The following is a 27,850-nucleotide window of genomic DNA, read 5'->3' as shown; positions in this document are numbered from 1 at the left end:
TGTGTGTGTGTGTGTGTGTGTGTGTGTGTGTGTGTGTGTGTGTGTGTGTGTGTGTGTGTGTGTGTGTGTGTGTGTGTGTGTGTGTGTGTGTGTGTGTGTGTGTGTGTGTGTGTGTGTGTGTGTGTGTGTGTGGCTCCCAGCCAAGCATCACTTGTCGCACTTTCCTAAGCTGCTTCTCAAAAATTGGCACCGCGTGAGAGGAGCACACTTTTCTGTCACTCTCAGTCCATTTCTCCTCCTGAGATCCACGGCGGCCAAAACGCGTCGGCACCTCGTTGTCGTTCGCGTTGATACACTAAGTAATTATCACACACACTCGTGATTTTTGGCAGAGGGAACGCGAGCCGGTCGTGTTTCGCCTCTGCGAAAAGAGCGAGCTGTCTAACGACAGGAAGGAGTGTTGTCCTCCCACTTTGCGGGACAGACGAGCTGTGAATGTGACCACCTTTTCCTTTTCTGTTCCGTCCCCGTGCGTCCCGCTCAAAGCCTCACCAGCTCAGACTTGGAGGACTGCGGAAGCGCCGGGGGCCAGAACCCCGGCAGATTAGCCGGAGCCTCGATCGGTATCTCTGCAAGGCCAAACGCCGACCGACTTCACCTGCCAGGTGCTCGTCCAGCGCAAAGGACAACTCAACAATAATCCTCCACCTCGACTCGCTCGGAGAGCTCCAGCAGGGTGAGACTGCGAAGAGGACGTGTAAGTCTGAGCACTGTGAAAGTATTTTTTAAAGTTATTTATGAAGAGGAACCACATGTAGATTATTTATTAGATTTGAAATGCTTGAAGCCAAAGTAGTTACACTGTTACTTCCTACTAATGTTGTTCTACTTGAAGGTGACATATTACGCCAATGCATTCCTAAATCAATCAATCCTTCCCCGTCGATAGAAGTAATTCACTACCATACCAATAGGGGGCTGGATGTGCCAAAATATCAATACTTAGGTACATATCGATATGTCACAATTAATGTGGATTAATTCGTCATCATGATTAATCTGACTAATCATTTTTAATGCAATTAACCCATCTGCAGCAGAATGAAAGTTCGTGTCCACTGGATCTGTCTATTAACCTTGAGTTAGTTTGCATAAATTGGCACCCAGCTAACTTACTGCAAATGAAGCGGAGTGGCGAACTGACACGTGTAACTTTCCTTACGACGTCGATACTGGCAGTAGTGGAATCAAAACGAGGACAGATTCAGCACAGATTTCTCGCCTCAAATGTTTTCAAAAGTACGTTTTGCTGAACTGTTTTAGTCATAAAAGAGAAAGTTTGTGACCGAGCCGCCATGTTGGTTTGGTTTTAACTCCAGGAGCAGACAGACCAGGAGTGATGTGTCTCCTCTGGGACAATATCAACAAGTTACTGTGTCGCTGGTTGAAGACGGAGTAACAGGAACATTAATGTGGATAAACGTTTGTTTTGAAAAAGAGAAAACATTAAGTGCAACAGGAAACGTGATTATTTCAGATTAAAAACAAATCGTGATTAATCGAAATTAATCCACATCAACCAGGTGATTAACCTGATTAAAAAACGTATGACAGCACTGGATTTAAAAAAATAAAATAAAATACTATATCAATATTCTAGCTGTCAATGTCAATCAAGGTATGCCTCGTATTGTGACTACCCTGACGATACCCGGCCCTAAGTTTACACACTGAACGAGCAGGACGAGTTGTTGGAGTTGGAGCTGATCGACATCAATAAATGTTCAATCAGACATTAAAATACTCACCGCGACATCCTGTGGTGAACAGTTGGCTCTGTTACTATTTCCTTTCATAGATGAAATGAATCCAGACTGTCTTATGCAGATTGTCCCAACTATTATGTAACCGTTTTCTAAACTGTTTAAAAAAAAAAAAAGGATTACTTTCTGGTCCGTTATATATTCTCTAAGAAGCAGAATCAAACTAAATACCAGATTATACATGTATAATCCATCAAAAGGGGATTTTTCCATAATATGTCGCCTTTAAGTAATCTGTACTCTTAATGAACCCGATGTATTTGTACTGAAACTAACAACTCTGGTGCCTTTTCCAACGACATGCAGTTTTTCTTTTGTTACGTTTGTATCGCCTCCTAATCTGTCGTGTTGTCTTTTACATCATGAAAGCTACAGTTTGTTAATAAAAACTAGAAATCTTTGATTGCCTTCATTAGGGAAACACAAGACGAAACATACAAACTCAACTCGAAACAGGTTCCGGGAGACGGTCCACGCCAACGAGCCGCAGCTCGAGCGCGACAGCTTGAATCTCTCACAAACAAAACGACTGATTGATGTGTTTGGGGGTAATTTCTCTAACATCTCCGCGTTGTGGGGGCCGTCTTTTTAATCGCATGCCGGAAAACCTACAATCATTTCCCCGCCGCCTGATGGTAAATTCATTGTTTCCCCTGGAGTCACAAGGTGTCATCCCCCCCACCCCCCAGCCAAACAACCAAAACAGACATTTATCAAGCTGAACTCCTCCTGAGAAATCTGCTTCACACACCTTCACTGAATCCCAGCCCGTGGGTGTTCGGCAGCCTCGTGCTCGCCGGCTGCACAACACGAGTCGTCTTCTTTAAAAGCTTCTGCAGGTGTCTTTTGTGCAACGGCCCGTAAATATGCAAAGAGAGACGGGAAGGAAGGACAAAAAAAAAAAAAATCGTAATTTACTGCTAAGTGGTCTTTCTTATTTATAAAAATCAAAAGCCTTTGCATTGGTTTTTTTTTTCCTCCCCTCTCTCCACCGCTATTAAAAGCGCCTCATCTGAGCACCTTCCTTCAAAATGGAAAAGTCTTGTTTTTTTTTTGGAAAGTTTTTCGTTTATGAAACAAAATGTTCATATTGAGGCGATTATGAGTCCAGCCGGTGTTTTAGTGTGGCAGCAAAACCCGAGAACCAAGAGCGGGCGGAGGAGGAGTAAAAAAAAAAAAAGAAAAAGAAAAAAAAAAGCAGTGCTAAGCCTCCGCTCAATCCCCGCTTCCCCTCTTAAGTTCTAAGTACATCAGAAAAAGCCGAGGTCCGGGGGAAAATATTGAACGTTCCTCTGAGCACATATTGCAAGCCGGGGCCTCGGTGCATTCGTGTGACGGCTCCTGAAACACTCTGCAAGATTTCACTCTTATCTACTGATGTGGAGTTTTTCTTTTTTTTTTTTTTCAAGATGGTGACGGCTCCAAACAGCCCGGGACCGACTGGAGACTGTAAAATTTGCTTTGTGGCTGCAATTTCACCTGTCAGACGAGGGCAGGGTGTGTTTCAGCAATAATATCTGTTCCCCCACCCGTCAGGGCTCCAACCGCTGCCGGGAACCTAAATTTCAAAGATGATGAGCAATATCGAAGTCCTGCGTGTTCGCCGGCTCATTCATCATCGTATTGATATTTTCATATTTGTGTAAATAAATCACATTTGGCGGGTGGCTCTCGCAGTCACTTCTGTACACACACACACACACACACACACACACACACACACACACACACACACACACACACACACCCTCCCTTCCTAATGCGCCTCTTTGCACTGTAACTACGTCCCTCGGAAAGTGTCTGCTTATCTAAGCTATATTAAGTTGCAAAACACAAACTCATAGATCCCCCCCCCCCCACACACACACACACACACACATTTACATTCTGCCCCCATCATTAGTCCGGCTTTACTCCACTTTGTCAGGTTCAGGCTGTAATGAATAAATTCAGACCTTCCCTCTCGGTCCTTGGTTTTCTCCGAGAGGTAAATACTGCCCTAAAAAAGAAAACTCAACACAGTTTGTAATTCGAATTTGCACATGCATGAGAAAGTCTTCACATCTGTCGGAGCGCGACTGTTATTTGCGGCACGGAGCGAGATGGCGTCTGCACAGATGAACACTGGGAAGTCAAGTCATCGGGGAGGGCGATCGTTTTCTGGCTCTTGAGTGATCTTCAGCGGGAGGCGACAGTCCTGCAGATCGAACCCGAGCTCCCGCAGGTACGTAGCTTCGGTGGCTGATTAGCACCTGGACGACGTGTTGACCCTTCCAATTTGTCCCCCGCTGGAAAATAATGTGCCTATAGCCATAAAATCTCATGTTGTACAGATCAGCTGTCTCCATGACAACTAAGCATCTCTATAAGCAAAAAAAGAGTCTTTTGGTTTTTTTGTAATATTTTTTGAAGAATCATTTCACACTGCAGTAACATTCAGGTACGGAGCTCTAAAACGTAGCCGAATGGACTAAGTAGGGATGCGCCAATCCAAGAATTCCACTCAAACAACATCCAGAAGTGGCACATCGTTTTCTGCATTTCTGTGGGGAAAGAGAAATGTTCACAGTGCTGTGGTGTAAACGTGAAACTTTTCTGAAATGGAAACGTAAAAAAAGACAATTGTTTTTTAACTTGAAGCGCCGTCATGTATATGAGACCTAAGTTACTCAGAAGCGTCAGGATGTCTTAAGATCGGTGGAAAAAGGTCCAGAGTCATTCCACACGCTCCTGCAACACACACACACACACACACACACACACACACACACACACACACACACACACACACACACACACACACACACACACACACACACACACACACACACACACACACACACACACAAGGACATAAAGCAGCTCCTAAAGTTAAAAGTTAAGGCCCATTGAATATTGCCCCTCTATAATGGGCATTAGTAAACACAGCCAGTGCTCGGTGCTTTCTGCTGTTCCGGCGCTGGCGTAAGCCTCTGCAGCCGTCACCGAGGCTGATTCCCATTAGAACAAACCTATTTGGTTTGCATTACAAACCCATTCAATCAAGCAGCGCTGCGCTGCTTTTCTCGTTTAAGCCCGGAGGCTGCGAGTGTATCCAGCCGCCGCCGCTCAATAAGCGAATGGGTTATTGCAGCTGAGTCTCCATATCAAGCTCATTTTCTCCCAGGGCCTTAAAGGACGGCCTAAATTTAAAAAAATGTTTTGCCTGGAATTGTCGTGCAACTATTTGTATTTAGTCTGTGAAATAAGATGCAGCGCCACACGCTGCCTGCTCGCTGAATATGCAGCAGTCACGGGTGAGTGGAGTGATTTCCATGTTTGATGGCGGACAGGTGGAGGAGGCCGGCGTCCAGCCTGTCGATCCGTTCGCCACGATGACCTCTGCTGGCACGGCCGGCGGGGAAGGCTCATCACGATCCGGGGGGGTCATAACACGTCACAGGCCTGCAGCAGCACGCAGACGCCGTTTCCACCCGCGTCAAGCCTGCAGAGCGGAGATAAGGACCCCGGCCGCCGTCCCCACGGGGGCAAACTATCAGCCCCCTCCACGTTCTACCTATGTACATTTCTAATTAGCCCATTCTACTTTTTTTTTTTGTTTTGTTTTCCTCTAAATATTTCATCCCCGGCTGATTTTGACGATGCGTGTTTGGATGAAATCTACAAAACAAATGAGATGAAACCTGCTCCGTGCAGCTGCTGCAAAATGTGCGACCGACTGGAACGAGAGGATTTGGAGAGTTTTGACGGGTTCGCACAGCTGCGAGGAGACCGTGGCAAGAAAAAAAAAAATGGTGTTTGTATTTGAGGAGTTCAGCTGTGGAGTGGCACAATTGAATTTGAAGAGGTCACTAAATGACGGAGAGATTAATGGCGGGTGTGGCTGAGCTGTAAACGAAGGGGGAGCGGTGTTTCCGTATGGAAAGAGATGAAATAACCCACGGAGAGAACAGGAAGGACCTGCAGAGGGCGCCACCAAATGTAAGACCACCAAATTTAAGCATAAATTATCATCGCCGCTAAATTCTGGAAGGAGACGCCGACGTTTAGAAAACTCTAAAGCTGCCAAATTCACCAACTTTCTTCCAATCTCACTGAACACACTACTTGAAATACAATAACGCCACATTCCCGTCCATGGTTATACAAATAGTCGTATGTTTTCGTGTTTATATGGCAACAATGTTCATTTACACGGCAGAAATGCTGAAAATGTTGTAGTTTGCATGTTGGTCCTCTAGTGGGTGCTGTTGGTTATTGTAATGACTTTATGTTCATCACTCTGTGGGACAAAGAAATTGTCAAATTGTGTGAAATAATGAAACAAGGGGCTGATGACCCTCAATCACATGATCATGTTGAAGTCTGGCCCTCATTTAAATCGCTGAAATATAATACAACTAAAATATAATGTTGAAAAGGAAACGGCTGATGCGGCACTTTCATCACACTCTGAAAAGCCTTGACATGAAACGACACACCGTTGGCAGTTTTGCGTGTTTGTTCGAGCTCCTGTTTTCATCCCGATTACTCACACAGAGCAGGATTACTACATAGAAGCTGTCGCATCATGTTTTGTCAAACTGACATCCGGGTTTTCTGAGATTTTTAACAATTCGAACGAGGCAGTGATTTGTGTAAAAGCCCGAAGCGGACGTTTGCTCGTTCACCTTTCTCAGCGCTTTTACGAAATTTCTCGTGCAACGCGGGTATTTGGGGCGTTTGGTCGTGAGTGTACGGTCGTCCTGCCAACATTGGTTGTGATACGTGTTGCCAGTTATTGACTATTACTGATGATTCAAGATAATCTGGATATTGAGGAGAAGTTTTCAAGCGTCTTTAGGTGCGCTGGAGCTGTTGACTTCATTCACTTTACACCCAAAAGCCTTGCTAAGAGTCTTTTATCCAAGCTTCAGATATTCTACCTCAATAATCCTACAAGTGATTCAAGATCTAATTGGGAAACAAGCATTTTTTCACTATTTCAGTGTTTGTTTTCTGTGTGAAGCAGCTGAACAAAAGCCTCAATCAAATCCATCCAGATTTGTCAATCAGCCAATCAAAATGGCGACTGCTTCAGATTAGAACACGGTGTTTCATACAAGACTGGCTCTCCTCGGCTTCCTCAGTCTGGCCACTGTGTCCAAGTCCCAGCGCGACTTTCAAAGCCATAAAAAGTCGCCACGCTTAACTCTCCTTCAGGCTCGTCGGCGCTCGTTCCCGCGTGGCTCTGCAAACAGCTTGTGCAGCATGCTGTCAGATGAGTCGGGGAGACGGCGACGATGATATGGAACCAAAACAAACAGCGTCTTGCCCGCGGTGCTTCCTCGGTCATGTGCATTAGTGAGCGTCGCTGGTCGGAGACAAACGGGGCCGGGCTCGCCGCGGCAGCGTCGCAACGTGACAAATGTGCATGTTTCCCAAACGGCTAACTCTCTTAGTCGAGTTTATTTCGCCGAAATACGAAAGAAATCTAGTTCAGGCATGACACGGCGATGGACTGACGATATAGCAACAGTCGCCCCCTGGTGGTTGGCTGCAGGAGGAAAACAGCCCCGCCACGCACGCGACCAAAACTGGAACAAATGGACCAAACATGGAAATCGAGGAAACAATGGAAATCATGTCGTTGAGCCACTAGTGGGTGCTATTGTTTGTTTTTGTACTAAAACCACACACAAGTGCAAAGACAATACGCTATAAACATTAACAATGGGAGTACGCGGACATTCGTTTGGACCGATGTTGGATTGTTCCTACGAGTGACTCTCAACTATAAAACCAACGAGTCCCAGGGGGACATGGACTGGGACTCAGGACACTCTGGAGGAAAACATTCTTCTTATTGTCCATCTACTGAGCGTGTGCAGAAGAACTGCTTACTTTGGTACACATGTGAAGTTTCAGAGTCGGAGCATTTTCAAAAAGTTCCAGCTTGGGAGCGGTTTTGAAAAAAAAAAGCTGCATTTTAGATTAGATTAGATCAGACTTCATTAATCCCACATGGGGGAATTCAGTCATCACAGCAGCTCCGATCAGTTAGGAGAATGGCACACAAGAGACTATATATATATAAACCATAAGTGTGACTGTGATAAAGACAAATTGTCTTTATTCCACCTTCACAGTCACACTTATGGATTCTATTGATACATTAACTCCATAACGTCAGTTTGATTAAGGACAGTAAAGACTCTTGTTAGCACACGTTTCTACTTGTCTGCATGTGATTTGGCAGATTTTTTTTTTAAATAGACTTGTAAATTAGATCAGCAACAACAGTGCCACTGGGACATTTTTCACACTGAAATTGTGATAAAAAAAAAAAAAAGCTGCTATAACTGTTTCACATATGCCTAATATAATATTTGTGCAAAAGTTGGGATATCATCAGAGGTGTTCCACAGGGTCCTGATTGGTCCATATCAGGGAAAGTATGCTGAGAAACCTTCACTTAGACACTGCCTGCAACAATGACAGTGTATTGGGGTTAAGGTTTGTCTCTGCTGCTGCTGCTCGTCCACCAGTCCAACACTTAAGAAATGTTTAAAACGCTGGCTCCAGCTGAAGCTGGCACCGTGCACAAATCCTGTTTCAGCTGCCAACGCCGAGCTCACCTGCGTCCAAAAACAACCGGGTGGATGATTTCAAAGTTTCACAGAAAGCGACAACTCAATTAGAAGCGGACTGTTGTTCGCTGCGATTGGTTGACTGGAGACAGAAGAGTCACAAAGGCTACGAGGAGAAAGGAGCCCTGAGCCCTCTACCCACCATCATTTTGGGTTTTTTGGGATAATGTTGTGTTTGGAAAACCAGCTGGGACGTTATTGCTTCGCTGCATCCCATCGTGTATATATATATATATATATATATATATGTATGGTGTAAAAATGTGAGCCTGTGTCTTCACACACCTTTTAGCTCGGTCCCACCTGAGGGAACCAGCCGGCTCAAACTCGGTTCCACTTCAGCGTCGGTGAAAAGTTTTAATCTGGCGAGTATACGCTTTGCTAAAAACATGACATGCAGCCTGATCGTGTGTGTGTGTGTGTGTGTGTGTGTGTGTGTGTGTGTGTGTGTGTGTGTGTGTGTGTGTGTGTGTGTGTGTGTGTGTGTGTGTGTGTGTGTGTGTGTGTGTGTGTGTGTGTGTGTGTGTGTGTGTGTGTGCAGACCCCGAGGAGTTAAAGCCCCCTGTCCCTAGATGGCACTGTGTCCACAGCCCCCCTGGCTGTTTATCATGCAGCCTTGACAGCCTGTTAGAAAAAAAAAAAGCTTTTGTCGGTGGAACTGAAGATTTAGAGTCCAGATTAGCGCATTTATATCTTGGCAGTTAATTAGAGCCAGGGAGCGAACTGAAAGCCTTGGCTGCGCAGTGATGGAGCGGAAGAATAGTAGGAGGAGGCGCCTCTCGCAGCCACGCACGCACGCACACACACACACACAGACACACACACACTCGTGCACGCACACACACCTGCTAATGTATGACCGTGTGCACCCACTGAGACGTATGAATATGAATGCTTAACCCACACAAGCCTTTTTATTCACACTGACACGCACTGTAGTGTGTGTGTGTGTGTGTGTGTGTGTGTGTGTGTGTGTGTGTGTGTGTGTGTGTGTGTGTGTGTGTGTGTCCTTCATAATCCAGGAGATGAGGTCAGCAGGCCCATATTTTACCTGTCAGTGCTGATCATCGTCGCACTCGCAGCTGCTTTGCTGCGGCACGTCTGCAGAGAAAGAGCATCCCCACAATCTAAACAGGAGATCTATAAAGCCGCTCCAGCTGCAGGCCATCACCCCCCCCACCCTCCACCCCCTCCTCCACTACCCCACCCCACCGGACTCTTCACAGCCCCCTGCACCCACACACCGAGCAACACATGTAATCACGCTCAGATCGGAAGCATCGCTCTTTATTTGAAAGGAATAACACGCCATAAAGCCTCTAAGTGGCATTAGCCAGTTCATTAGCTGGAGTAAAATTTTATGACAGGTCAACTGTCAGCCTTTTAAATGCATGAAGTGAAATATGGGTGGGTGGGGGTGGGTGAGGGTGGGTGCGCTGCAAGGAACCTATACACGCCACAAACGCACACAGAAACCCATTTGGAGAAGCTATTAGCAAACGTAAATTGTTTTCCTGTCAATTAGGGTATGAATTATCCAGCCGACATCAGCGGGATTGATGTAATCTGCTCCAGCAAATTTGACTAAAAGGAAAAGTAGTTGCTACACATAAAACCCAATCAATAAACTTTTGTCAGCCGGCGACTGTGTAAGCAAACGGCTCGTGAATATCAAGTGGGGAAGCGTTTCCTCTGCCGGCGCCCTGCTGGTGTAAATGTGAAAGTGACGAATGATTGTGAAAATATGGGAAAAAAAATAACAACAAAAAAACAAACAAACCCTGACTGAGGCATGAGAGTCGGCAGCAGGAAACTCTGCTCTTAATCTGAGCTTTTAGCATCATGAGAAATGAAGAAATCCTGTGAAAAGGAAATAATCCGGGGGTAAAACTACCAATTATTTCAATAAAACACTTTTTAAAAAAGATAATACTTACGATGTATTACGATGAATTAACATCAACATGAGCTTGTAAAGCCATTAGAGTAACTGCAGTAGTAGAAACTACAACATTTTCCAAATACTCTGTGTGCGAGCTGGTGGGCTGAAGTGGGTTTGGGGAGGGGGGGACTCACCCCCCACCCCCCATGCTTCAATAACCCCTGGTCCTGGATTGGCTCTGCCTTTGCCCCCAAGACTTTTAATTGGATAAACATTGTAGAAGATTGATGAAATGCTGTTTGCCATGGTGGAACAGGAGAACCGCTTCTGGCCAATGAACCCCCCCATTGCAGAGTGTTGCAGAGTTTGTGTCCTCAACGAATGAATATGACGACTTTCCCATTAACTATCCTATTAAACTGCACAAAACATGCTAAATAAATGGCATTTATTCCCTAGAAATGTCGTCGTATTAGTGCAATTATTACATTTTGAAAGTTTATTTTTTTTAAATGGTAGTTCTTAATGTTATTTTGCTTAATTCGCTTGAATACTTTATATTCTATCAATCCTATAACAACTTATATCACTGGATAAATGTTATAAAAAATGAAATATCTTATATAACTACTAGCAGGTTATTACATTACATGTGTTATCACATTAAAAAAAGGCCCAAATCACTACTTTATCTATGATTGTCAATCACATTATTGCTGGCTAAACATGTTTTATTTGTTTTTATCCAAATTACTTCACTTTCAACATTAAAATCTTCCCTTTGACATAATGCCCGTGTCAGAACGAGGAGAAAATACGGTGAATAAAGGCAGTTTAGGACAATATCAGTTTGATCTTTTTGGATTCACTCTGCAGTCGCTTTCCTCTCTGCCTGTTTGATTTTCTCCTCCAGCTTGATGTTAACAGTGTTAAGTCGCTCGCACAGCTTTTATTAGTCCGCAGTGCAGGTAAAGTTCACTCCTTTCCACCGGCGTGTCGCACTGTAACATTATGCAGCGTCTCTCTTTTACGTACAGGCTCACAATTAGAGAGTCAGTCTCTCTCTCTCTCTCTCTCAGGTTGTGAATGAGGTGAGAGCCCGTGACAGATGCTCCCCAACATAAATTGGACCCGACAGCCGAGAGATGAAGGTGGAAAGGTTCGAGCGCTGGTCCCACCTCGGGCTCAATTTACAAAAGACCAGATAAATATTGAAGTGGTTTTCAAAAAGGCCAGTGGGCTATGGGAGAGGAAGGAACCGGGGACGGCGGTCACATCTCCGAGAGGAGATCTGACGCGGAGGAGCGGGACACGGGAAAAAAGCGCCGGCAACTTGAGCCGCAAATTGGACTTTTGTTAACTGTGCGCCAGAGAAACGTGTGATTACTGTGGAAAAGTGAAAAAAAAAAGCAAATTTTTGCGTCGCGTTTTCAGTGACAACGGTGCTCAGAGCCACTGAAAACACAACTTTTTGAAAACTGTGCCTGTTAGAGCCCGAAAAGTAACAACAACCCAAAAATGTAAAAAAGAAAAATATATAATTTTTTTTATCAAAACCCGAGAAGTAATAACTGCTCGATAATGTAACAAAAGTGCTGAGCCCGAAATGTAATAATAACAATGATAATAATAAAAAAGTTAAAACCCAAAATGTAAGAACTGGTCGATAATGTAAAAATTTTTAACAAAAATTTAAATGTGATCTGTCTAATGTTAAACATTATTTTATACTGATGACTGGAGAAATAGATTACAGATTATAGAGAACAGAAGAGTATAGATGATTCGAGCAACAGCAATCGTACATAAATACCATAAACTGTATATAGATATACGTATAAACAAATAGTCCAAACTTTTAGAACTCATACTTTCACTGTTATTCAAAATGAAGCAGTTCAAGTTCAAGCCATAAATTATAAACTCATTTTATGATGTAATATTAAACGTTTTTAAGTTTTGAGCTCAGCGTCTTGTTACACTTTTGACCGGTTATTACATTTTTTACGTTTTTTTTTATAGTATATTTTATAACAATTCCGGTCATTGTTAAATTTTAGGGCGTCGTTACATATCGGGCTCTCACAGCGCCCAAGGTGGAACTTTTCGAAAACGCTACAAAAAGTAGGGATGCGGTCCGCGTTCTCCTCAGACTTGGTCGTTTTTGGAATCCGACTTGTTCGTCCATACGAATGTCCGTGTTCTCTCCGTGCGCATGTTTGTGTCTTTTCATCACCAAAATTATTAACTGCACCCACTAGTGGCCAACATGCGAACTGCATCGTTTTCAGCGTTTCGTTTTGAAAACACTTCCCTAAAAATGTGAAAAAGATGCATTTTGGTGGAACGCCATTTTTAGTGGCTTTAGCTATTTTAACTGTTGTGGCCGTTTTAACGTTGAAACATTTGTTTGTTGTTCCTCCTTCCTGTAATTTCAGCTGTTTCAGCCATTTCAGACGTTTTCCTTTCCTCGAGAGCTTTACCTTCCTCTCACCGTCAACACAGCTTTGCTGTTTCTCTCCAGCATTGTTGACACGTCGAATGAAACCGTTATTCTCCTTCCAAGACTTCTCGTTCTCGTTTCTCACCTGAAGTGAAGAAGCAGCGTGAAGGTGACACAACGGGGGGGATGTGACACATATTTTAGCAGACAAACTATTGAACCATTCAGTCATTTCAAATCCCACATTCCTCGCCTTGATCAGACAAGAGTGCGTTTGAACGCTCGGCTGGCAAATACTTAAAAGAACCCCCCCCCCCCCCCCCAAAAAAAAGATGAAAATGTTCATTTGAATGTTTATTTGTATTTTTTAACAGTTAAATAACTCCAGAGGGGCGAAAGAGCCGCAGGTTCATAAGCATGAAGCGCTAAAGCTGTGTGATCACATGCTCCTGGAGTCCTCGAGCTCCAGTTACCTGTTCTGTTGGTTCAGTAATTAAGAAGAGCGACGGTGGGCAAAAAAAAAGGTTGTGAGTTTGGTTTTTTTTTTTGGGGGGGGGGGGGGGGGTTTATGTGCGGGAAACAGCTGCTTGTTGCTAAAAACACTGAGGAAGTGTGCAAAACGCTAAAAAGACGAGAGCGAACACGCTCCATAAAGCTGAGGGGAACTGCAGAGTGCAGCACACACACACACACACACACACACACACACACACACACACACACACACACACACACAGCTCTCTGTGTCATCGCTTGTTCAGGCGAACGTCGTTTCCCCCCGCGTTAACTTTTTATTGTGTTGACCTGTGCAGAACAAATTTCCACCCATTTTTCGGTGGTGAACGAAAGAAAGAAAGAAAGAATCCCCCAAGCTTCAGCATGTGAGGATAGAGAGAGAAGAAAAAAGAAAAAACCCTGAAAGGCGTCCCTCAGCTGAGCGAGTCCCTGCTGGCCTCCTTGTCGGCGTCGCCGGTGGCAGGATGAATGAGTTAATATGTAGTCATTGTGCGGGCTGGATATACTCACACATGGGGCTCTGATATCCTACATCAATGGGCTATTGCCGGTTAATGACCAGCTCTGCGAAAAAGCCCATTTGCACGAAATATGGACAGTGTAAAAACGAGCGGGGAAGGCAGGTGCTCGCCGCCATTGAGCAGCTCATAACCCGGCCATATGGCGGTGAGGAATCTCATTCGGCTGTGCCGTCTCACAAAAGGCCCGACGAAACAGAAACCCAAAGCCATTCCTCCGATACGACGTCTTCGAGACCTTCTAACAACCGTTTTCCCCTGGGTTTTTTTTTTCTTTCTTCTTTCACCCTTCTCGTTGCATCAATGAACAGTGTATGAATCTGCATAATCGTCCGCAGGTAAATCACGGCGTGGAGCGGCCACTGCTCCACAACTTCATTTGAATAGAAATGATACCACTTCTCGTGGTATGAAAGGAAATCAGTTGAGGCGGCGGTATCTTTTCTCCGCCCGCCTCCTGCGTTCACGCCAGCAACACGGACCAGTGAGTGACAGCCACCCCGCACGTCGGCAAACATTTTGGGAACAACATTTTTTTTCTTTTTATTTCTGGGAATTCTTTTGGAGTCAAAAGGAGCAGAAGACACAATAAATAACTGGTTGGAAGAGAGAGAGAGAGAGAGAGAGAGAAATAAAAAAAAAAGTACCAACACAAAAACTCAAAAGTGAACGTACACAACCGACTGACGGGTTTTTGCATGAAAATGAATGAGAACAAAGAACCTCAGCAATAAATAATGACATAAACAATAATATTAAATAAATTAAAATAAAAAAAGGGAATTAACAACATATTGCTGGGAGATAATGTCATAGAAATGAGACATGAAATTAGCTGTACAAGAAAGAGACACGAATGCAAAAAAGAAAGAAAGAAAAACGACGAGTAGAGCGGACAAGACGTCAGTTAAAAAAAAAAAAGAAAAAGAATAAAAAAACAAACACCTGTTAGTCAGTAAGGTGCTAGCAATAGATCTCCAAATCCATCATAATCTGTCTTTATTCTCTTGTTAGGTATTATTTTTTTTTTCATTTAAATTTCCAATAAAAAAATAAATAACATGATGAATGTAAGTCAGAATCGGGAGGAAGAGGAGGAGCAGGAGGAGTCCCTAACACAAGATCTGGGGGGCAGGGAAGGGGGGGGGGGGGGGGGGGGGGGGTCGGTTTCTATTTGATCGACAGCTTTCCCGATGGTCGGATATTCATGCGACTGAAGAGAGAAACACCATCCAGAGAGACTACACGTCTAATCTAACAAACATTTGCTTCCCTGCCTAAACAAAACGCTCCTGTGTACATCACTTCCCATCTCCAGGCGTTACAATTAACAATTAAAAAAAAAAAAAAAAAAAGATTATTTATTAATTTTTTTTTTTTTTTGCTGTTGTTTTTGTACAGCAGAGTGAGTAAATCGAGTGGTCGACCTGGACAGGAAAACGATATATTTCCCCCCCCCAAAAAAAAGAAGAAGAAGAAACCTTGAGTTTCCTGTACAATATTGACCTGCAAAGCACAACGGCTCGATGTAATAAAATATGTAAACACATTTGCTGTTTTTGACACAGTCGTCTGCGACAACCGATTGAATCACACTTTGTTCACACCTGGAGATTTTTTTTTTCTTTCTTTTCTTTCTTTTAAAGATCGTGACAATTATTACATCTCTGCCACGCAACCATGATGATTTGCCACGAAAGAAAACCTGACTCCAATAAGTGAAAAAAAAAAAAAAGACATAAAGAGAATAAAACAATGCCTTTCGACTTCAGAGAAACAACAATGCGGCGTAGATTTTCGCCTGGCGGTTCCGCTCTCGCACGCTTGAACGCCGTCTACAATTTGGACGCCCGATCCTGAACCGTAACGGGAGGGAAGGGGGAGGAGAGAGGGGAAGTATCGAGACACATTGCTTCTGTATCCCATCCTGCTGAGCACATACAACAACTGACCGGCCATCGCCCTGCCAATAATCCCCAGAATATAAATCAATAAATCATGAATAAATAAAATCTAAACTAAAAAAAAAAAAAAAAAAAAAAAGTACACATATACTTTACCTCTTTTCGCATCCGTGAAAGCTACATTGAATGAAACCGCGAAATCAGGCTTTTGACTTCCGACTCTTCCCGACAATCATAGTTTCTTGAGGTCCCTCACTTACACAGATGCCAGCACCACATCACATACACCTTCACATGCATGCTCAGGATGGCCGAAATGACAGTTGATCGTATTTTACAGGGTTACAATGGACAAAGGTCGCTAGAACTCCAAGGATCACACACACATACACACACACACATACACACACACACACACACACCAGTCAACGGTCACTCTGGGAAGTGGGGGGGGGGGGGGGGTCCTGTTGCGGTGTGCCGAGCGATGTTATTCACACTGCCAAAATGTCTCCAGCGGGGACTCCTTCGTGAAAGTCCCAACAAAGCTGCATTGTCCAGTGCTTACAATAGTTAAGTGTGCTTCTGTAAGCCAAAGTTCTTTTTGTAAATGTTTCGGTGACTCAGCACATGTTGAGTTCTCAAGAGATTGGATTCTTTTTAAATCACAGTTGCCAATATGGTACTGTCAAAGTGTTTCTAACTGTGTTCCGAACAGTTTCTTTCTTTTTTTGTTTTTTTTTCTCATGTGTTGGGAAATGACTTGATTTCTATACATAGTACTCCTTGTCCTTGTCTTTTGGTCTCTTGCTACCGGCGCTGCCTTTGGCGCTGCCGCTGGGTGTTTTATCCTTCACCACAGCGCCGTTGGTCTGCGCCGAGTTGCTGATGTAGTTGCGCGTCTCGTCCACCTGGTAGGAGCCCTCGTCCCTGTTCCTGTACTTGTACATGGCGTAGAGGAGAATGAGGATGCAGAGGGCGGCGGCTGAGACAATGCCCACCACCATGCCCGTGGTGCTGCTGGACTCCCGGATCACCTCCGAGGCCCCCGGGGGCACCCGCCGCACCACGCCGGGCACCGTGGGCAGCGCGGCGGGCACCGTGCGCAGCATGGGCGAGGTGATGAAGGGGCCCCTCGGCTTGGTCCCGTCCATATCGATGGACGTGGGCAGGGGCAGCAGGACTATGTCCGGCTGTGGGGGTTTTACCTCGCGGTTGTTCATTTTCCCGGCGGGCAGCTTGGGTGGCGTGTCCGAGGGGACCGCCGCCGGTGGCGTGCCCCGGAGGTCGGGCAGAGGCGAGGTGGGTGTAGTCCTACCTGCCTCGGAGGCTTTGCTAGGCCTTAAGTCCTTGGCCTCCCACTTGGGTGCGAGGGCTTTGTAGCCGCCTTCATAAGCCGATGTGGTCAAGATCTTATCTGTTACCAGGGAGAAGGTGGTGTAAAAATCTTCATCGTCAGTCGGGGGCAGGCTAGAGTCGAATGCTTCGCCAGAGCCAAACCCCGAAATCACCATGCCATCATCATCATCATCATCACCATCATCACCACCATCACCATCATCACAATCATCGCTGCCTCGGTCCGACAAGCAAGGTACCCCCGCCTCAGTGGCCATGGCCAAGGATTCTTTGGTGGTCTCAATAATGGTGAGGACGGGGCGGAGGGTTGGGGGGAAGGGGATGAAGGGAGAACGGGTGGATACAGAAGGGATGTCTATGGGGTCCTCGACTAGCACGGGGATGACTAGCTCCCCTCCTGGAAAGTGAAAGAGAAAGAGACAGAAAGTCAGAAAGGTCCGAAGGTTTTTCCCCAACCACCGGCACAGCAAAGAAGCAGTCAGACACCAAAAGAACTGGGAAACGAGGAAAGTAAAAAAAAATAGGAAAAAAAAAGAATGCAAAGCTCAACAAATGGAGGAAAATGAACCAAAAGGTAAAACCAAGAAAGAAAGAACGCAAAATACTGCACCAGTGCAAAAAACAATGAAACTCAGAACCAAACAACCGAAAGAAAACGACAGCCAGAAATCAAGTTTACGTTGCATCAAAAGGCTTTGAGGGATGCACAAGGGTGAGCCACGCTAAACACGTCTGCACTTTGACTTATTTTTCCACAACGCCCTACACGCTGAATCATATCCTATGTGCTGCATTTACATTCGCCATTCATTGTGAATTAGTCGTGACGCCGTGTTTCCGTCCTGCCGAGTATCTCTGCGTACACGACCGCTTCAGGCTTTTAAGAGGCAGATTTCGTCCATCGACGGCGAAAAAAAACTCGGAGCAGCTGAAGTTGCGCTCAGGAAAGAAGCAGGTAGCATTCGCATTTATTAGCGATTCGCTTGAAAGTAAGTCGAGTCTGAAATGGTATTGTGAGGTGTTTTAAATACGCTGGAGAATTAGTGCAAACAAATTCCAGCACTGGACAACTGGAGCCAAAAATGACGTTTTAGGAGATCATACCTCTTAAAAACCCGACTGGCCTTTATCAGGCTGACGTATGGAAGGAAAACAGCACCCCTTTTTTTTTTTTTTTTGGTCTTCAGCATTCGTGGGCTCCCCTATTTGCCCTAGCCTCTTGCCTTTTGACCCCTACAGTTACCACAGTGGCACAAAGTCAGCGGGCAGTTCAGGGACACCTGAATGTTTGCTGGCTCTTGCAGTGACCATTACCAACCAAAGGACAGGAAGTTCCATCCCGCGACCCTCCATCCCCGATAGGGCTACGCGTCAACCCCCCCCCCCCCCTCAGCAGAAAGCCTCCGAAACATTCAGATGTCGGCTGAAGCTGCGTATCCTCTTGCCAAAGCGGCTTGTTTGTATAACATTGCAAAGGCTCACAAACAGGGCACTATAAAGAGATGCAAACCTTTTGGAACAAGAAAGAACGAAAGGAGGAAAAAAAAAAAAAAAACAACAACAAAACTCATAAGAAATAAAGTGAAATCATAAAGAAGAACACAACGGAAAATGAAGGCAACGGAAAATAATAATTAAGGCATCGCAAAAAAGAGTTCAGAGTTAGAGCAAAACATTGTAAGAAACATTCACAAAGTAAAGCCACAGATAGAGCTATCCAGAAAATGGATTAGTAAGAAGTAGAAAAACAAAAAGAAAGAAAGAAAGAAAGAAAACAGAACAAAGTCGGCTTGGGAAATCATAAAAGCCTATTTCAAAAAACAAAAACAAAACAAAAACAAAAAACAGTTTTGAAAGGAAGAAAGCATACCATCAGATTTGTCAACTTACATCAACAAATTGCCCGCATGATTTTGGCAGGAAGAAAAAAAATTTACAAAAGAAAGTTGTGTAAGAATGCCTTTGGACAAGTTAGGTTAGTTTCTTTTCTTTTTTCCTTCTGATTAAGTAGTATATATTTCTCTTTTTTTTTTTTTTTTTTTTATAGACAGGATGGTAACAGGGAGGAAACAACACATACATCCACACATCATGACATGAAAAATAATCTTCACCATTCTGTTCAGGATAACTTTTTTTTTTTTTGGTTCTTTTCATAATCGTTTGTATAAAAGAGAAAACGGTATATCTATATAAGTCTCTCCATAAATATCTACAGCCTGTTTGGATGACTCTTGTTCTTTCTTTTTTCCTATATTTTGTCCGTTTTGGACAAACGGACGACTGTACATATCTTAGATTCTCTACGTAAAGTTTTTTTTTTTTTTTTTTAGGGTTGGGGGGGTAGGAGGGGAGTGTGAGACGGGAGGCGGGACCTATGAACATACTAGGAAGGAAATGACATAGATGGGGGTGAACGTGTACATCAGTTGCCATGTCCATGTAAAGGCGGCACGAAGCGGTCGGGCGGCATTAGAGCTTTTGGCTGTAAGGAAGGGATGGGGATATACAAACAATGAGCATATACATGCCCATCTACAAAAGAGAACAGCACTCTCAACACTGACAGTTTTACAAACCCTAAGCTGCAACTTCTTTGCCATGCACGGAGAGTTAACAGACTCATTTCAATCCAAATTTCAATGGGAGATAGCTACTGAGTAAGAGGTAGAGAATCAGCAGAGAAACAAAAGTTTGGAACAGTTTTCACAGATAGCGGTGAGGGTCTACTTTGGAGGTGTCTTCTCTTTTTTCTCTATGAGAAAGTGAACACGGCAAAAAAAAAAGAAATTGTTTAATGGCGCCAATATGAAGAGAAAACACTCCTGTTTGTGAACGGAGCGGCCGTGATGTCATAGAGAAAAGAGGAAGCGTTACTCTAATCAGGGAGGAAATCGTTATAACATCGGCAGTAGTGATCCTTAGCAAATTAGCAGAGTTAAAATTTGAACATTTTTCAGAAAAGAAACAAGACGGATTCACATATATGTGCGTCGACATATATGCAACCAAAGAAACACACACGCAAACAAACACACGTACACAAAAAAATAAAATATAATTATATAGAATCACAGATTAGCAAGCAAGAAAGAAAGGCATCAGATTTCTCACACTATCAAAGATGAACAACCAGAAAGCACACACTGAGGCAGACAAAGAGAGGGGGGGACAGTTTAGAGGCAAAGTGTCACCACCTTCGCTTAACTAATAATAAACACTTTATTATTAGTTACTTCAATACATTTCTCTTGTTAGTATTTTAAAACACGGGACAGGGCGTGCAATCTGGATGTACGTCAGAGAGAGAGAGGAAGGTTAATCGGACATGTTTTGCTCTTCTTTTTTTCTTTTTTTTCCTTTGGATTTTAGTTTCACTATAAGAAGTTGGGTTAATGCATGCTTTAAGTAAGTTGCATTTAGGGAAAGTAATATACATTAACACTACAGCAAGCCAGGGGACAGGTAAGTGGGAGGGGCTTAAGATGGGGGGGGGGGGGGGTGTAGGGGGGTCAAAGGCCAGTAAAGGTTACTGCCACCAAAGGGCTGTGGGATATTTCTCGAGCAAAGATATCATTCATTTTCGGTTAACCAGGGGAGGAAGTTGCACCATGGGAGATATACAGGCGACATTATGGCTCGCCACACTCACTAATTAACCAAGAGGGGATGCAAAGGGACAATTAATGGTCCAACTTTTACTCGAATTTTCAGATGCTTTGCGTTACGTGCATAACCAACAGCCTTCGTTTGACAGACAAAATGTTTGGAGTTCCACAAGAGTTTCATTTAGCGATGGGCCTATTTAAAAGTGCAGTATTTTGTGCAATAGTTTAGTTAAACGCAATCAGAAGAAGACCGAAATAAGCTTATTGCGATACAGAAATATCTACTGGAGGTATACACATGGCTTGTAATATCACTTCCTACCACAAGGTGGTGTATTCAGTCACCAGAACGCAACTTGCTATTGGTCTCAGCAAAAGAAATGAACGACCAGATGTTGATGGTTGAATATTAATAAAAATGAATCTTTGAAGAACAACGTGGAAGCTTCCTCAGCACCTGCTACGAGAAGTTATTTGGATTTTAAGATGTTAAACAAAACTAATACTAACAGAGTTCTACTCGGGTGGAGGCAGCTGCTAGTAGGAAAATAAATACATTTTGACCTCGAACTTGGGACATTTCAAATATTGATTGATGCAAACGTCAAGCTTTATCGACAGTACAGTATTTACTGACCAAAGGATTAATGTCGCTAGTTTAAGTTACGCTGATCTGTCACACGAGAAAATCGACGTAGTTTGAACGGCACTCTCACAATATGGTGAACAAATTGCGTTTTCTGTAATCTAAATAATTTTTAAGGAAGACAATCAGTTTATATCACAGCTAGAGATAAACAAGCTCTAGAATAGTGTTGCTAAAGTGACTGAAGTGTGTTTCGCCTCCTCCTGAGCGGGACGGTTCACCGAGCAGAGCACGGCATTGTGTTGTAAATATGGCATCTGTCACACTGAACTGACGGCATATTGTGGACGGTGACATCTTAAATGTGAATTTTCTGACCGGCCGAGCATGCCCCAGCGCAGCGCGGTAACGTCTGACATGATACGCTGCGGCTTCCCACGATAATAATTCAACAGCGGAAACGCAACTACTCCACGCTGTTAGATAAACAACGACGGGGACCGCGGGAACGGCTTCATCCGCGGCTTTATTTATCCGACTCTGCCCTCGTTGCCTCGGCCCCGTTTGCATCCCTCCACTCCATTCTTAGTCTTAGGCTTTTCGGCGAGGAATCGCGAGGACGGGGCGAGGAATCGCTGCCGTTAGGGTCTCCGGTAAAGTCAGTGCCGAGGACCTTGATGTTTTGGTAAACACTTTAATCCCGTGTAAGCTCTTGCACAAACGTTGCATGTCTTGCTGCATTTCTGAGGCAGACAAACACTCCGGTTTCTAATGGGTTTGCTCAACCAGATTGCGTTTGTTTTCCGAAGTCGTCGAGATGGATGGGGATTTTATTCTAAGCCCCTGCCTCACTGGCAAATAATTCTCCACTCGGCTAGGCCTGCAGCCAGTCGCTGTGTTCCCTTTTTTTTAAAACAAGGGTTTCTCTGTGCCTACCGAGTGGCCGTCGATGGGGGAAAACTCATCGACACAAACATAAAACGGACTAAATTTTAAAGCAGCGCCTCCTTTTCACTGCGCCGTGTAGGACCGACGCTATCTGCCGCCCACCTGCGTGGGCTTCTGAAGGGGAATTAAAAGAAAATACAGTTACTACTAAATGGCTGATTGACCACCTCAGCAGCTTGAAGGCTGCAGATGCAAAACAAGCTCAGAGCAGCACTTTTCTCTTCACTTCCCCTCGCTCGCTCGCTCGCTCCTCTCTCGCTGGCCTGATCCCCGTGTCCATCCAGAGTTTGCTGAGACTTCTGAACAGAGATGAATCCCATGTGTGGGATTTGACGACGTTACACCATTGAAAAAAAAAAAGTTGGAAAGCCGGTGCACCGGCGCCGACCGTGGATGAAATGAGTGTGAGAGATTTTGACGCCGCAAATTACAGGTGAGTCAGTGGTTTTGGGGCCCTGAAATCCCATTGTGGCGAACGCATTGTGCCAAGAAGACCTGCTGTAGCAGATTCATTCACCTCCACCTACTGCAGGTAGGGAGGCGATTACTGGAGAGGCTGCGACACACAGATTCCCAGTGTGGACACATTTAAAGGGACATGGCAGGGATTAGATCGCCGCGCGGAGCTTTTAGGAAGCACGTCAAATTTCAAATCATCTTATCTGGCTCTCGCACGCCCCTGCTGAGAGAAGCCTCATTTCTAATCGACGCAACCGTCGTTTCAATACCAAAACTCTTAACAATGCTGTGTTTACCGCTCGAGCGCTGCAGAGGTCTACGATCCAAGCGCGCTTGAAGTTGCTCTTTAAAGCCGCGGCCGCTAATCCGTCATCTCGTGACTGGATGAAACCCGGCGTACAAAATTAATTGGCAGGGATGTCCAGCAGGCGTGGTCGATTTCCTGTAAAGGACGCACCTCTGCACTCGTTGGGGGGGGGGGGGGGTGTCAACCGGTTGACCTTTAAACTGGTCCTGCACCGAGGTGACAGCCAGACAGGTCGGCGTGATGGAAGCCGCGGCCGACACTACGAGGAAGCTCGGTGATCCATCGCGATCGCGCGTCATTGTGTCGCTCGCACTCGGGTCTTGATGTGCCGCAATGACGAAGTCACACAACGCAGTCTAAATCAAAGACCCTGCAACCCACAACCGACGAGACGAAGAGACGTCTGTACATGTACTAGACGTGTTTGGTCAAAAGCTGGAGGCAATGATGCGTCGCGTCACCGTCACACGGTGGACAGCGGTTAGTCTATTGGCTGAGATTCGTGGGAGGGCTTCGCCATGCTGCTCAGAAGGACACGACGTTACCTGTGTGTTTATGTTCAGCCACGACACAGGTAAGGTCGCTCAGCATTGTGCAGCTCAGCAGGTTTAAAGAAGATTCTGGCTGATTCACTGCTTGACGTCACATCTGCTGGGGTTTTGCTTCTCATCTCCTATTAGTCAATATCGATTTTCTTTAAGGACAACAACTGGCCCCGACTATAAATCACCATATTTTTGTTGGTTTGGTCTATTTCAGCTCTGGAAGGAAGAATCGGTTTCCTAAAAGGTGACGCTTTTTGTTTAGCTGCTGTACGTTTGATTAAAAACTGGATGAAATAGTAAACCAAAACGATGAGCTTTAAAGTGTTGAAACGCACCAGACACACTTGGTCTTTTTATATCACACTTTGTCATCTTATGCAGGGTTGTCAAATAAACCGTGAGAGTAGTAGCACTGAATCATTGGACGACAAGATACAACTTTATAAATTGTTGGAACGCCTGGACAAGTGCAAAGCTCAAATGGAGCCACTCAAACTGACTAATGGCAGTGACGTGTTTGCTGAAAAGAATTTAACATAGTTGGTTATAACTCATTTTAGTTTTTTTTCCTCATTATTCTTTACTAGTTAGTTCTGGCGATCAGCTTCTCGAACATTTTTCTTGCTCTGCCTGTAAAATACAGTCGTACGGAGGTTTTTTTTGTAATTCTGTACCAAATTTCTGTTGTCATACAGTGACATCTAGTGACCACTGGTGGTATTTACTGGTATATTTTATGACGTGCATGACCAGCCAAACAACAAGCCCCCGAAAAAAGTGTGACTCATAGTCTGGAAAATACGGTAGCGGTCTGCATGTTTGGATTTCTGATCGTTGTCATGTGTTCATTAATACTACTTCCAAACTAGTTTAATACTACTAAACACTAGTTCGAAGTCACTGCCGTGCTTTTATAGTTCTGATAACATGACGTGTGGCGCAGCGGTGGTATTTCCCCTTGTCGACGGATCGGGATGGATCGGTCCAATTAAAAAAGAAACAGTTCTGTCCTGTTGGCATCACATCTAATAACGTTTATCGGATTCAAACGTTTTGATTTATGAACATCATTTGCATCAATTACTACGACATAATTACATATTAATCACAAAATTGCTGCGATTACACGGTGGCGACGGGCTGCAACACTGTTAATCACTGTGAAATTAAATCATAAATTGACTTGGTTTCCATCAAACTGAGCAAACCATTGATTTTGCTTCCGCCGACTCGTGGATTCACTCTTTCTGTTTATCTAACGGTTGTGTAAACGTGTGCAGGTGTGCACACTCCATATTCGCTCTCTTGTGGAACTCACAGTGGGGGTGGGGTGGGGGGGGGGGGGGGGGGGTTTGGTAAAGGGGAGGGGGTAGAAGGTAAGGTTTAACCAGTCTTTTTTTTTTAATTTCTTAAACACAAAGACGACACGACCACGCAAGTGCAAGACCAGACAGGCAAGACGCAGACGGAGCACTGACAGAAACAAGCAGGCAACGAGCACAGACACGAAGGGGGAGGGCGTTACCATGGGAGGGGGGGAGGGGGGGGTAACAGCAGTCACCACCCCCCCCTCGTGGTAGCTCCCTCGACACACACTTACAACAGGTAGTAGAAGCCAGGTGAGGGGAGACTCATGGGTGGAGAGGAAGCGGCGCGTTGTATGGATGCCAATCATATCCATGCAGAAGCCCGGGGCGGTTGGGGGTTGGTAGGTGGGAGGGGTGTGGGTGGGTGGGTGGTGGGGGCGGGGCTTATAGTTAGTCTACAGAGCTGCTGCAGTACAATCCAGTTACAGTGTGCATGCCACAAATGCCTTCTACTTGGAGCAACAGATAGAAATAGAAAAACAGATATACTTTGTGGCAATAAAAGTCTTTTTATGCCATCTGCATTCAAACAGACATGTATATGCAGAACGGCGAAAAGAAAGAAGGTGGGTGAGGCGGGATGGAGGAGGAGGGGGTGATAGGAAGCGGGGGTTACAATCAGAAAAGGGCGGGAGACGGGGCAGGAGGTAGGGGTGGGGGGGTGGGCGGGGTCATTCTTTCACACACAACTTTCTTGAGACAGAATGGGATCGCCTGCACAAGGCCCCAAAAAAAGGATGATGGCAAGAAAAGATTTTGTTGCCGTTCATTTCCCTACGCTGTATCGACAATGGAGAGGAGAGGACGGGGGTGATGTCTCTTTAGAAGCCCAAAAAAATATCAACACAAACTTGATGAGTAGAAGGAAAGGGGGGGGGGGGGGGGGGGATTTAAAATTTTTCCAACCACCAAAAGTTCATGCGGCACAAGATGAGGCAAAAACGGGAGGAGCGGCTCTATCCTTGCTTGGAGGATGGACGACGGATGATGAGGACGTTGATGAAATAATGACAATAATAATAATGATCACAACAAAACAATAAAATAAAATAACCCTTCTCCACTCATCCCACCCTGAACCCAAATTATAGCAAAAAAAAACAAAAAAGAAAGAAAAGAAAGGACCCAGCAGCTGGATCCGAACCCATACAGAAGAGAGATGTTCATATGTGCATCACAGGAGAAAAAAAACAAAATGCAACGGAAAAGAAACCAACGTCATGTCATGCAACTTGTTCATACGACTGGAAGCGGGACAAGGAATGAGGGTATGAATTTCTGTGTCCACATGGTGAAATGTACAGAATGCATGAGTGTGTTTATGTTGCCACTATATGAGACGAGGGCACCGTGTTCTCTTGGCTCTACGCTGGCTTTATTTTCACTTCCATTTGAGAATACTTGGGTTTGAAGGTTAAAAAAAATAAATAAATCTATTTGAAGGAACCAATTGCTAATAGTGTGATAAGGATTCCAGGTCCTTTCACAGGCTGGGGACGGTGAAATTATTGGTTCTCATTTCCGCGGGAAAAATAAATAAGCGCTCGATTATGTGCTGTGCTCTCCTGCAGCAGATAAAGTTGAAAGGGCAGAGACTCGGGTCTTATCGGCCGCGGAAAGTGGACACGTGCTCGGCGTTAACCAGTAAGCCAGATTAACGCGGCGTCAATTAGTCGGCCCGCGCTGCTGCTTTTGAACGGCGGCGAGGCAATCAGACGGTCCAGGCTGGTAATGATTCCCAGGAAGCCTTAAAGGGAGCTGCCTTTCAAAACAACCCAGTCAGTTTCAGTCTCCAGGATCCTCTGCGTTTTATCAGGATGCGAGCCAGACGATTGACGATTATTTTTTTTATTTCTCAATTTATCCAAACCCAAGTTGCCTCAAAATAACCACTCCTTTAAAAATGTGAGGCATTAAGTCTAGCTCTTTTTTTTTTTTTTTTTTTTTATAGTATTAGTTTCAAACCCCACTGAGTAAATGTCTTATCACTTTGATGTAATCACAAAGTGATAGTGGGAGCCTGTGTGTGTGTGTGTGTGTGTGTGTGTGTGTGTGTGTGTGTGTGTGTGTGTGTGTGTGTGTGTGTGTGTGTGTGTGTGTGTGTGTGTGTGTGTGTGTGTGTGTGTGTGTGTGTGTGTGTGTGTGTACATGTGTGTGTGTGTGTGTGTAAAAGGGAGGAAGGGGAGAAGAGAGACGATGCGCACAGAAATTCGAGGATATCTGTTCTCTATTAGAATGTTTCAGGTAAGGCAAGCCTCCGACGAAGGAAACAGAGGTACAAACAAGAGAAGAGGAGGAAGAAGGGAGGAAGAGGCTCTGTTGCAGTTAGTCTGCTACATATCACAGTATCTATAGGCTGAAAGCATCTTTGTTCTCGAAAGAATCTCAAAATGTATCCTCTGTCAAGAGAGACGCACACACGCACAGCAAGAGGAAATCGACCAGGTAACAGGACAGATACATTTTGAAGCATCAGTGCGGGCGCGACATGGGGCTTGATACTAATTTCGTACTTTGTTGAGTAAAGTTTTGGCTCTCCAACAAATGCTGAGAGAACAAAATTAGTATCAACGCGGCGTCATGTCTGCAACCAGTGGCCCCATAGCTAAGTGTAACTTAGTGTTTTTCCCAGATGAGCGTTTAGGTAGGTTAAGCTCAGCGCGTTTTCACAACCCCGCTTCCAGAAAAGCTGGGACGTATGTTTAAAAAATAAAGAAGAAAAAAAGTAAAAACATAATGCAAACGTGGGCAACTATTAAAAGCAGCTGATTAAATGTTGAAATTGAGATATTTAAAGTGTAAATTAACGTTGATGTTTCTGATTTACATAAATGTGAGCAGCATTTTTCCAACAGTAAAGCTGAGGACAGGTTCCTGAGTGGGCCGGAGCAGTAAAATAGTGCCATATTAACCTATAAATTGAAACTTTTTCTATGTTGTGACGCAGATTATATGTGATGAAAATGTCTCTATATATATACAGTATATATATATATATATATATATATATATATTTTTT

The 27,850-nt window shown here is 44.5% G+C and overlaps 2 protein-coding genes across 9 annotated transcripts in view; one reads left to right on the top strand and one right to left on the bottom strand.

Moving 5' to 3' along the window:
• The window catches only part of cep128 (centrosomal protein 128), a 57,001-nt gene extending 53,571 nt beyond the window's left edge, over positions 1-3,430 (top strand). Inside the window, exons 25-26 of the mRNA XM_080491040.1 lie at positions 487-697; positions 3,173-3,430. Coding sequence (XP_080347166.1) covers positions 487-548 — 62 coding nt within the window. The 3' untranslated portion in view covers positions 549-697; positions 3,173-3,430. The remainder of the gene's footprint in view (positions 1-486; positions 698-3,172) is intronic.
• An 11,969-nt stretch (positions 3,431-15,399) lies between these two features.
• Positions 15,400-27,850, bottom strand: part of nrxn3b (neurexin 3b) — a 344,889-nt gene continuing 332,438 nt past the window's right edge. For 4 of the 8 annotated variants that reach the window (XM_080490434.1, XM_080490435.1, XM_080490437.1 and 1 more), the window contains one exon: positions 15,400-17,408. In XM_080490434.1, the coding sequence (XP_080346560.1) occupies positions 16,423-17,408 (986 nt within the window). In that variant the 3' untranslated portion in view covers positions 15,400-16,422. Of the gene's footprint in view, positions 17,409-18,901; positions 19,497-27,850 lie in introns of those variants that run through there. The other 4 variants (XM_080490439.1, XM_080490440.1, XM_080490441.1 and 1 more) reach the window with 2 other exon arrangements.

This window comes from Lipophrys pholis, assembly GCF_963383615.2.
Source record: "Lipophrys pholis genome assembly, chromosome: 21".
Taxonomy (NCBI): domain Eukaryota; kingdom Metazoa; phylum Chordata; class Actinopteri; order Blenniiformes; family Blenniidae; genus Lipophrys; species Lipophrys pholis.
This window is presented reverse-complemented; position numbering and strand designations above follow the sequence as displayed.